The sequence below is a fragment of the Sitophilus oryzae genome, unplaced genomic scaffold, assembly GCF_002938485.1.
Source record: "Sitophilus oryzae breed Bouriz unplaced genomic scaffold, Soryzae_2.0 scaffold_1111_pilon_pilon, whole genome shotgun sequence".
Classification (NCBI taxonomy): domain Eukaryota; kingdom Metazoa; phylum Arthropoda; class Insecta; order Coleoptera; family Curculionidae; genus Sitophilus; species Sitophilus oryzae.
In genome coordinates, this window is record NW_022145740.1 from 2122013 (window position 1) to 2134752 (window position 12740).

General features: G+C 33.4%; 1 protein-coding gene and 1 long non-coding RNA gene across 6 annotated transcripts in view; both read left to right on the forward strand.

Moving 5' to 3' along the window:
• LOC115881979 (1-acylglycerol-3-phosphate O-acyltransferase Pnpla3-like) overlaps positions 1-12740 on the forward strand; it is a 28878-nt gene that overhangs the window by 2154 nt on the left and 13984 nt on the right. Inside the window, exon 1 of one of the 5 annotated variants that reach the window (XM_030899767.1) lies at positions 892-1141. The exons of 2 other annotated variants lie outside the window; for them this stretch is intronic. In XM_030899767.1, the coding sequence (XP_030755627.1) occupies positions 985-1141 (157 nt within the window). In that variant the 5' untranslated portion in view covers positions 892-984. Of the gene's footprint in view, positions 1-891; positions 1142-11870; positions 12199-12740 lie in introns of those variants that run through there. 2 more of the 5 variants (XM_030899749.1, XM_030899789.1) reach the window with 2 other exon arrangements.
• Positions 2246-4081, forward strand: LOC115881992. The gene is made up of 4 exons (XR_004050116.1): positions 2246-2510; positions 2573-3240; positions 3293-3904; positions 3997-4081. It is a non-coding gene; the product is annotated as an uncharacterized LOC115881992 (long non-coding RNA).

Genomic DNA, 12740 nt, shown 5'->3' on the forward strand with positions numbered 1-12740 from the left:
CAATATTTGGATGAAAATTGGTGTCTGGAAGATTGTTGACATGAGAAATTTGAATTTGGTGTCAATATGACTGCTGTTTGTAGGGGGCACCACCTACATATGTTTTAACTGTTTTGAAGAGTAATAACTTTTCGTCCGTATTCATCTGGATAAAACTACTGAGTGAAAAAATATACATTTCCGTGATTTTTTACGTAAAAAATATTTCTTGGTAAAAATCGCTACGAGCAATCGTTTTTAAGATATTTAGAATTGAAATAGTCAATACATGTCATTATTGACAAAAAATAAGCATGTTGAGTAGATAGTTATTTGGATTTAGATATTGGAAAATATTTTTGGATTTTTTTTAGTTTTATTTTAAAAAACATAATTTATTTGGTAATATGACTGCAACATATATGTAGTAGATTAAATTTACAAGAAAGGAAACCCAGAAAAGATCCAGAGGTTGTCAAAATTTAAGCAATTTTTTTTGAAATTTTTAAAGTATAATAATTCGGTAACAATAATTAATTAAAAATTACTTTTTGTGCCTTTCCACAAAAGGTGGCAAAAGTGTTATTTTTACTCCCAATAAAACAATATTTATACTATTTTCGTATGAAATAATGATCGTTTATCATACCTACGTTGGCTTGATCTTCGGCTTAAATTTCGAAAAAATGACCAAAATAGAGATCCTGACTTGCTAATTATTCATAATTTTCCATTATATTATGATATTCAACTTGAATAACGTTAATTTAGTTTTTTATGCATTTAACTGCATGCGCTCAAATAATACGAACTTCATTATTTATAATAATCACTCGACAAACAACAGGTATATTACCATTATAGCCTTGACAATTTTCGTATAACTAAAGTGGTTATCAAATTTTGAAACAGTTTTCATCAGACCATACCCATACAGACATTGAGACTGTTGTGACTATTTCTTGTGGAGTATAATCTCAGATAAATTACCGTTTATACTATACAATGACTCTATCCTTCGCTGGTTGTGGCTTTATGGGTTTTTACCACATAGGAGTGGGATGCTGTTTTAGGCAATTCGCCCCCCATCTGATAGAAAAAGTTTGCGGAGCTTCAGCCGGAATTATCGTGGGTTGCTGGATTTTGTTGGATTTAGATTTAAGTAAGTTGGAAGTTGGTATTTATGGTTGGTCCATTCTTATCAGTAAGTCTGTACAGAATAAAAAGATTCATTTTATTTTATTCAAAACGTGTAAAAATATCATGAAGGGTAGACTCAATAACTTGTTTTATTTTACGTTATCTATAAATGTTGATAGTTATTAAAATAATTGTTATAAACATATACAGGGTGAGTCTTAAATAAGTGCAAATATTTTCAGAGCTGGTAGATCTCTATAAAAGAAATATACTTTCTCTATACCGTTTTTCAAATAAGTTCAAAATAACCGAGTAATTTTGCTTCAAAAATTCCCCAAAAAGATGATTTTTTGCTTAAATTATGACAACCACTGGACTTTTTCTGCATTTTCTTTCTTGTAAATTATTTAATCTACTACCTATGTTGTCATATTATCAAGTAATTATGTTTTTTAATTAAAAACTAATAAACATTTCCACATTTTTTTTTCAAAAATTCCAAATATTCATTTTTTTGCGGAAAAAATATCATAAAGTTTCTTCTCATCATAATCGTTAAGACTCACCCTGTATAATTCTAATAAAAATAGATAAATTATAATAATTATATTTAATGACACAAATATCAGATACGCTACTGAAGCACGTAAGTCAAATTGACGTATCTTAGTTATTTTTGACAAGTATAGTAGATAAATGAGAAATTGCAAGAAAAGTGTGACGTGAATCTCAATGTTCTTTTTAAACGGAACACCCTGTATATTATTGAATTTTTAGCTTCTTTTCTGATCACTTTACATAATCATAGTCGTAGCGGTAGAACCCAAATACACGAAAAACGTTTCAAATAATGATAGAAATAAACCACTTGGTATAGGTGGTATATGCACATAAACAATCGATTTGACCCGCAGCACCTTATTGCAAGTGGAGGCAAATTCAAAATGGCGGCGTTTTTTAGAATTACTGTTTTTTTTGTTTTTTTTTAAGTTTTTTAATGGATTAAATTAATAAGTATATTTTGAATTCAAATGCTAATATGATTAATACTACACTAAGTATATAAAATTCAAAATAGCGGAATTTAGTTCTGTATTAATTAGTAGTTGCGAGCTAATTCTCTATCAGCTACGCGCGAGATATAAATTTTAGTTCAAATCAAAAATTTATTACAAGCAGCAGCGCACCAAGAAAGTAATTATGAGAAGACCCCCTTCCGTCCCTCCTTCCCCACCAGCCCACCAAACAAAAAAAAATCCGTTCCAAACTTTCCCGTGAACTGGATTAAAATGTGTTCTTTCAGCATGAAAACGAACAATGCCCACCATCTCTGTCTCAAAATGGAGAATTACGCCGGGGGCAAAAAAGTGACCTCACCAATATTCTTGAAGGTACATAATTAATTACGCGTATTAAGTTTTAGTTTTACATATCTATATTTTTTCTGTTGTAGAACCGGTACCAAGCGATACTGATCCAGAATCATGCGATTGTATTGTTTACGATGGTGCAGCTCTTGTACACTTTGTCATTCCCCGTTATAGCAAAATATTTCAAGAATATTTTGATCTGGATCTTAAATCTTATGTTGAAAAAGATGTCGCAAAATTGGGAGCATTGCGCATTGATATTGTTTGGGATCGATATGTAATTGATAGCGTTAAAAATACTGTCTGTGAAGAACGAGGACATGGAATTCGCCGCCAAGTAACCGGCCTACTAGACTTCCACTAAACTGGCCAGATTTCTTAAAAAGCCCATTAAACAAAATTTATCTCTTCTTTTTTTAGCAAAATCTTTTATTGCAGTAGAAAGCAAAATAGTATATGTATCAAATATAGGTGACATAATTTACTCATCAGCAAAGGCAAACTCGTCCCTTAATGGTGTCAAATGTAGTACTGAAGAAGAAGCAGATGGCAGAATAATATTACATTTAAAGGATGCGGGATGCGGTGCAGCATGGGTCCCAGAACGTGGTAGTGCGAACAGTTGATACTGATGTACTAGTACTATGTATAGCTTTTTACGCACCATTTAAATCTCTTGGTCTCCAGAATTTATGGTTTTTTTTTGATACAGGTGCAAAGAGACTATATTTAGCAGCACACCTTATGGCAGGTAAGCCTCTCACACACAAATAACACACTTGGCTTAAAAAATCATATTTTAGATGCTCTTGGCGACAAGGCTAGCGCTTTTCCTGGGTTTCATGCTTTTACAGGATGTGACACGGTGTCATTCTTTTCTTACAAAAGAAAAAAGTCTGGAAAACATGGAATTCGCAGAGCGATAAGGCAACCGAAGCTTTTTTCAAGCGATTTCAAGCCCATCACTGTCTTCCATTCTGGACGATGTCGTCAAAGTCCTTGCTAGCTTCACTGTTCAGATGTACAATCCACTTAGCACTGCAACCAACACTGACACTACAAGAAAAAAAAATATTTTTTTCTCAAAACAAGCCAATTCATTTGATACCTCCGACTTCTGCAGCACTGTATCAACATATCCTAAGGGTTACTTACCAAGCTGGTCAAGTCTGGGGTCGTTCTTACGATATGGATAACGTAACGCCATCACCTAAGGGGCTGGGTTGAAAAGAATTCAAAGTGGACTCCTCTATGGTCTGTTCTTCCAAATGTATGGCAGACATGCCAAGAGCTAGCTAAATGATCCTGCGTAAAACTGGATGTAGCAGTAGTCGGTGTAAATGCAAAAGTGATCTTCCATGTACACTGCAATACAGTTCCTGCAAAAACATGTACACCAACAGTGTAATTCAAAAGTTGGTATTTATAAATATTTTTATATTTTTCCGAGCTAGACTAACAAAAAGTTTCTGCGAGTAGACTTATTCTTTTTAATTTTTTATTTTAGTTTAGAAGATTCCGAAGACTAAGGAACGGTATCCGGCGCCATTTTGTAAAAAATCACGCCATTTTATTTTTTTTCTTAAAAACGCTGTACTTTTAATAAATTATAAAAGTTAAAATTGCTATTCTATTAATTTTAACCCAATTAGTCTCATAAGAATTAAGTTAAGCTGTGCCATTTTGAAAAATTCCGCCATTTGGAATTTGCCTCCACTCCTGATAAGGTGCTGAGTGCTAAATCAACCTACTATATTACAGTACGTCTGTCCGTTCTGTAGCTACGAGGTATCCGTGAGAGGGGAAACGATATTCTCTCCATGTTTTTCGTAAAAAATTAGACGACGCGTCCCATCAATAAAAATTCGACAAATTTGCAAGTAGCCAATAAAATGAGTGGGCGGAGCGGTTTGCGGTGACGTACTCGCCAAGTCGACGTATAAAATATATTGTTGTTTATTTAAATGTTTTTTGTCTGCATTCCTTTCATAGACACAGATCCAGCAGACGTACTGTATGTAAGTAAACTTTCTGCCAAGCGGTTTTATTCTATCACGATTTGAAACGTTTTTTAGTCTACCGCGACGACTATCATAAGATATTATTAAATATTATGATTATTGTTAGTTCCCAGTAGTTAATATGCAGATAAAAAAAATCGTGAGTGTTTGGGAAGGCTTGAAAGGAAACTATGTTTTTGCGACGTTTCGCGACTTTATTGTCGCTTCTTCAGGCACCAAAACATATATTAATCCACATTATGACTACAAACATTCATGGCGACTCCAACCGCCAACACTAAGACACATACAGACGAATCGAACAGAAACTTGACAGGTATTGTTTGGCCCGATATACATCGATGCTCGGTTTGTGTCGTACTCATTTTGTGTCGTACGCATTTTGGTGCCTGAAGAAGCGACAATATAGTCGCGAAACGTCGCAAAAACATTGTTTCCTTTCAAGCCTTCCCAAACACCCACGATTTTTTTTTATCTACATTATTAAATATGTTTTGATAGTTTCAGAAATATTAATAAATAAATAAATAAAATATATTTTCAGCCATTATTAAAAAAATTATTAAAAGTAAAAGAAATGTCCCGAAATCAAAACTAGACCAGATATTTACTATAATTGGTCTGCACTTACTTTCCTATAAATATTGTAATCTTAAACCATACAGGCTCTTCGAAATTCTATGCCAAACTTTCTAAAATATAAAATAGACTTTCTTCGTTTTTTTTAATAGAACACCCTATGTATTATTCCTTTATTAGATAGAGAATTAAGAAAAGAACATTTTTTGTATTTAAAGTATATTATAAAGTTTATTTTTGCCTTTAATTAAATATATATATATATATATATATATATATATATATATATATATATATATATATATATATATATATATATATATATATATATATATATATATATATATATATATATATATATATATATATATATATATATATATATATATATATATATATATATATATATATATATATATATATATATATATATATATATATAAGAGAAAGAAATAGTGAGGGATAGTAAGGGAAATGTATAAAAAAAAAAGATTAAACGGCTCAGCCCTCAACAACTCGTAACCGTATACACCAGTGTACACCAGTGCAGACACGCACACCCATACACTCACACAACCACACCTACACTAGTGCACACCGATGTAACTGCCTTCAGGCTTCATCAGTACGGTAAGGATTCAGGAAGCGAAGAAACCGATCCCAAATCACAAAAATCCAGGAAGCAAACGATGCAACGAGGCACCGTGTGCAACCCAGGAGATGGAAAAAAAATGTGATGAAGAAACGAAAATAAATGATGGAAAAAAAAAGGAGCAAACGGGAGCCTAAAGCCCCAATTTGCAGCCAAGAACCAGAGTCGCCCAGGATTTTGGGCTTCGTCCAGAACAGCCGCGGAGGTAGCCAACAGCAACCCGCCGCAATACCCTTAGCCGTGGTACCAATATGAAAGAGAAAGAAATAGTGAGGGAAATGTATAAAAAAAAAGATTAAACGGCTCAGCCCTCAACAACTCGTAACCGTATACACCAGTGTAGGTGTGGTTGTGTGAGTGTGTGGGTGTGCGTGTCTGCACTGGTGTATACGGTTACGAGTTGTTGAGGGCTGAGCCGTTTAATCTTTATATATATATATATATATATATATATATATATAAAAAATATTATATATATATAATATTTTTTTATTTTTTTAACTCGTTTTCTAAAGAAAAATGGTACATTTATTTTTTTGTTTAATTACATACATTACATATTTATCTATTTTTTGCAATGTGTTGAAGGTAAGTTATAATTGGGAAGTCACTTTAAAAATATGTATTTATTATAATGGAAATTTTTGATGTATCGTTTTCTAGCAATTAATTAAAACTACAATTAGTATATGAAATAATGAAATAATATGATATTATAATGAATAGAGATATATTGAACCACATACGTATAGGTATCTATACTGTATGATAAGTTTAAATTATATAGCATCCTGTGGACCCTGTTTAGTGTAAATCATTGTATTATCTGTCTAAATTTAGACCACTTGAATAACAACATGAAATTTTACTTTCAATGCGAATATTCTACTTAAGTACTGATCTATATCGGGTGTTCTTCAAAAGTGGCTCACCCCTATAATTTTTTTATTTTTTTTAAGACATGAAAAAAAAAATGGCGCCGGGAGGCTCGTATAGCCGCCCATACTAAAATATGTTAATATCTCGAAAACTACGACTTTGACTGATTTTGATGTTATTACAAATTTTATTGCAAATATTACTCCTAATCTTAATTTGAAAACCGCGTTTCGCTAGCTACTGTAGTTTTGGAATTACGATTTTTTTAAATTTTTAGCCCTCTCCCATACCCCCTTACCAACCCCCCACCCTAACCAAAAACTAATGGCCAGATTCTCGGGTGCCACAGTATCGGTTCAGCGGTTTTCGAGTGAAAATCGGTTCAGCGGTTTTTGAGTGGAGACGGTCAGACAGACGGACAGATGGACAGACGGACAGACGGACAGACAGACAGACACCATGAAAATATTTTGTATTTAGGTCATTTATGACCCAAATAACTCATTTTGAGTGAAATTAAAAAAAATTTTTTTTGCCGATCTTAATAGCCTACCATACCTATTGGTATGGTCGGCCAATAATACAATACAGGGTGGCGCCTCTCATACGCCGCGGAAGCTCCAAGAAGAACGGTAGATTATATCGAAATGAAATTTTGGCAACATATGTAGTTATCTGAAAGCATTTTATAAAAATATATAGAATTATACAGGGTGTCTCCAAAAAAAGTTACACATCAAAGTTTTGTTTTTTCTAATGGAACACCCTATATATTAATTGATTTTCGGATTCTAGGAAAAAAATAAAGGTGAGTTTTATTAAAGAAGCATATACCTAAAACCTTTGGATTTTGACATATTTCACATTTTGTGAAAATGAAGAGTAAATTATAAATTTCGCTAACAGCTAACTAAATTTTAGTTGACCTTGTATAGCCTGATATTTAATTATGGTAAACATTGTGTGTTAAACCAAATTGAAATTTGACCCGAAAAGTTATACAGGGTGAGACAAAATTAATATGGAACATTAGTCACTTTTAAAAGCAAGTTACTCCTTTATTTTAAATGGAACACCCAGTATATTATTCCGGTGTTCAATGGGGAATTTATATATCTTTAAAATATTATTAAGGTTGTCTACCCCCAGACAAAGATTTTCCTACATATTTTAATTTTTATGATTTTGCGTCAGTAGGCCTTTATCATTTGAAAAAATCTATTTGGCTGTGATATACCTTTTGTTAATTTAACAAAAATTAAATAATGTAGAGTAACTAGATATAAACCTATAATTATGTGACAAAATTAGCTAGATGAAATCAAATGCTCAAAATGCTTCCTTTCCTGTTAACTGCATAAAATTATTGTCTTGTCAAAAGGATATTTTCATTTTAAAAGCCATATGTGGAGTTCTACCTGAAGCAGCTACAATAATTTCTCTCATGTTGTCGACAATAGTTGGTCGAGTTTTGTAAACACTGTCTTTAACATATCCCCATAAAAAAAATCCAGACTAGATAAAATCAGGAGCATTTAAGTATTCTATTAATAAAAGCATGTCAGTTCTCGCTGATGTAGGATAAGTTTGCATTTTCGGCAAATTTCTGAGATATTTTTTTATCTTAACTGATACAAAGTGATAACTAGTTGTTATAGTTGGACTAATTAGACAGTTATGTTGAAGTAACGTCAAACATAACACCAGCCACCTTTTATCAAATAATAAAGCCCAAACCAAAATCTTGGTTTGAGGGGTAGGCAACCTTAATAGTATTTTGAAGACACATGAATTCTCCATTGAATATCGGAATAATATACTGGGTGTTCTATTTAAAATAAACGAGTAACATGCTTTTAAAGGTGACCAATGTTCAATATTAATTTTGTCTCACCCTGTATAACTTTTTGTATCAAGTTTTAATTTGATTTAAAGTACAATAGTTAGTTTAACTACGTATTAGGCTATACCGGCTAAATTCCAATCTAGGTAGCTTTTATTGTAATTTAATAATTGTTCTTTATTTTTAGAAATGTTAAATATCTCAAAAACCTTATATTTTAGTCATATACTTCTCTTATAAAACTCACATTTATTTTTCTCCCAGAATCCGAAAATCAATTAATATATAAGGTGTTCCATTACGAAAAACACAACTTTGATATGTAACTTTTTTTGGGGACACCCTGTAGAACTCTCTATATTTTGAAAAAGTGCTCTGAAGTAAACTACATATGCTCACAAAATTTCATTTCAATGCAAACTGTCGTTCTCCTTGGAGCCTCCGCGGCGTATGAGAGGCGCCACCCTGTACATATGATCATGATTCTTAAACGAAAAGCCGATTTTTAGAAAATTTACTAAAAATCGTCAGGGAATGTCTATTATACACTCAGGATTTTTTTAGAATTTTTTGAAGTGGTGGAACAATATGAAAAAAAAATAAAAACTCATTTTTTTTCTAATATCTTCTGTTTTAACTAACTTATATTTTTGTTTAGTGAAAAAAGTGCGTAGAAATTTTTTTTTAGACAGACTTAGACAGACGGACGAACAGAGAAAAGTGTTACTATAAGAGTTCCGCATTTTCCTTGTGAAGTAAAGAACCCTTTAGCTAATTTTGTTTATTCAAAGTATATAAAAACGAAATTATTTTCTGTATATTTTAAATATTCCGTGTTTTATATAAAAACTAGCGTGTACCAGCGACTTCGTTCGCGTCGAATTAATCAGTTGTAAAGGTGATGATAAAGCAAAGCAAGAATTTCCATTAACACACAAACTGGATAAAATTTTCTCACATTTATGTCAGCATGAGAAAAAACAATATGGCGATATTATTATATAACTTGGTAATATTTGAGGGGTAGTTTCATCTCGTTGGAATTTGACTTTCGAAAAAGCCGTTTGCCAAAAATAAGTAATAAGTAAATAAGTAAAAGAGCAGCAGTCTAAACTTTATGTTGCATTCATCGATCTAACAAAAGCCTTCGACTCTGTGAACAGAGATGCGCTTTGGGCAATTATGGAAAAGTTCGGTGTACCCAACAAATTTCTTACAGTGTGTAAAAGCCTCCATAACAACAACAAGTCAAGAGTGTCACATCATGGATCACTGAGCGACCCATTCCTAACAAATACAGGAGTTAGGCAGGATGTGTCTTAGCGCCTCCTATTCAACATATTCATGGCAGCGCTCTCCATTATAGTGGACAGCAAACTGCAGGAGAGAGGATTAGGCATTAGATACAGATATGACGGCGTCTGTTCAACATAAAAAGACTCAGGGCAAAAACACGTACAAAATTTATCACAGAACTTCAATACGCTGACGACTGCGCTCTAGTTGCAAACACGGTACAACAATTACAAGAAATGTTGAACACATATACCTGGGCATACGAGGCTTTGGGCCTTAAGCTGAACATCGGCAAAACTAAAATCATGTGCACTCCCCCGGAAGATCACAACAATGCTATAAAAATCGGAGAAGAACTATTCGAATATGTGGCGGAATTCAATTACCTTGGCAGTTTGATTTCGGAAAAGGCCAATATTGACTCTGAAATTCAGCACAGGATTAGTAGCGCCTCAAGAGCATTCTGGAAATTAAAAGACAGGGTTTTCTACAATCATGACTTGAGTACAAAAACAAAACTTGCAGTATACCGAGCAATTATAATCCCCACCATGATATATGGGAGCGAAACCTGGGTGCCTTACCGCCGACACATGAACGCATTGAACAAGTTGCAACAGAGACACCTTAGACAACTCTTAAGAGTCCGGTGGTTCCATCATGTCTCAAACGTATCGGTCCTTGAAAAATCTAACTGCGAGAGTATTGAAGTCATGGTCACAAAATCCCGCTTAAGATGGGCTGGTCACGTATGCAGAATGCAAGAAAACCGCATACCAAAATCTCTGCTTTACGGTGAGCTTGTGGACGGTAAGAGGAGGCCGGGTGGACAACTGAAAAGATACAAGGACATTTTCCACGAAAATTTAAAGGGAATTAACATGCAGAATGAGTGGGAAAAAGCAGCTCACAATAGAACTCAATGGAGAAGGGTTGTAAACTCAGTTAACAGCGGCAACCAAAAAGTAGAGAGGCAACAAAGCAATGAGATTTTTGAATGTCCGGAGTGCGGTAGGCAGATAACATCACGTATCGGGCTTTTCAGTCACAGAAAAGCTCATGAAAGAAAACGCCTTGCATGACCATTTTCTTTATGTGTGTCGAATACTCGTCAGCGAGTAACGGCTGTATGTATGTATGTATGTATGTATTGCCAAAAATAAGCTTTTTACGTCAAGCAGTTTAAGCAGAATCGTGGTTAAAAAATTATCCAACTTTTTGGAACAACCTGTATGATTTTTTAAAAAATTTCAAAATATGTAAAAAAACCAAATAAATTATGCTTGTCCAAGCGTTTTCCCGAAAGACTAACCGTTTTTTTAAATAGCAAATATTGTAATATTTGAGGGACGTTTTCACCCTCTTGGAATTTAAGATTCGAGAAACCTCTCCTTATCGAACCTCTACACCCCACAGTCAATCCGTTTGCCAAAAGCTTTAAACGTCAAGCAGTTTAAGCAGAATCATGATTACTCAATGGTCATATTTTATGAATAAATTTATAAAAAATCTTAAAATATGTAAAACAACAAAATAAAATATACGTGTTTAAGAGTTTTTCCGAAAAACTCACCGGTTTAAATAAAAAATATTTTAATATTTGGGGGATAGTTTCACCCCCTTAGAATTCGAGTTTCGAAAAATCCCTTCTTATCGAACCTCTACACCCTAAAGTCAATCTGTTTTCCAAAAATCAGATTTTTATGTCAAGCGCTTTAAGCAGGATCGTGATTAATCAATGACCAGATTTTTCGAAACACCCTGTATACATTTTTAAAAATCTTAAAATATGTAAAAAACAAAATAAAATATACGTGTTTAAGCGTTTTTTCGGAAACTTGACCGTTTTTTAAATAAAAATATTGTAATATTTGAGGGGTGGTTTCACCCTCTTGGAACTGGAATTTCGAAAAATCCCTTCTTATCGAACCTCTACACCCTAGAATCAACCTGTATGCCAAAATTGAGCTTCTTACGTTGAGTGGTTTGAGCAGGATCGTGATGAATCAGTATGTCAGTCGCTTAAGGATTTTATATATTAGTATACATACTACCCACTGGATTAGCGTATACGACAAATGCAGTACCGATAAAAGTCGCGATCTCGTCATTCATTTTAAAATGAATTTAATTTAGTCTCCGTTCGAACGTCACACTCGAAACAAGTGGCGAAGCGCGTATTTTTATCTCATTACAAGCGCGACAACTCCAAAGCGATATTTGTGAAATAATTTGTGCAAACGCAACATTGAAGTATTTTCGGACAAGGCGCTATAAAAATGAACCTGTCCTTCGCCGGTTGCGGCTTTTTGGGCATGTACCACGTCGGGGTGGCTTGCTGTTTTCGAAAATACGCGCCCCATTTACTTCTGGACAAAATTTCCGGAGCATCGTTCGGAGCTATAGCCGCCTGTTGCTTACTATTGGATTTGCCATTAGGTAGTATTGCTTTTTCCATTTAATAGTTTTACCTTAGATTGAATACCTACTTGGAATATACAGGGTGTCCCAGAAATAAGTGCAAGTATTTTAAGGGGTGGCAGATCTCGATAAAAGAAGCATATTATTTTCTCTTTATCGTTTTTCAAATAAGTCCAAAATAACGATGTTATTTTACTTTGAAAATTTCCATTAAAAATGATTTTTTGGAAATGAACCACTGGATTTTCTTTCTTGTAAATTTAATCTAATACCTATGTTGCCATATTATCAAGAAATTATTTTTTTTAACTAAAAACTAAAAAAATCAAAAAAATTTTTCAAAAAATTTCAAATTTTCAAAAATGTTTTTTCGCGAAAGAAAAACCTAGACGTGTTTCTGGGGTTGAACTATACTACCAGTTAAAATACTTGCACTTATTTCTGGGACATCCTGTATAACGTATCTTGTTTTAAAATGAAACGAGCGCAAGATATCCGTTATAGAGGGTGGTCCGAATTGTATTCGGGAACCTTCGGCAGCATATTCAGCAGATAAAAAT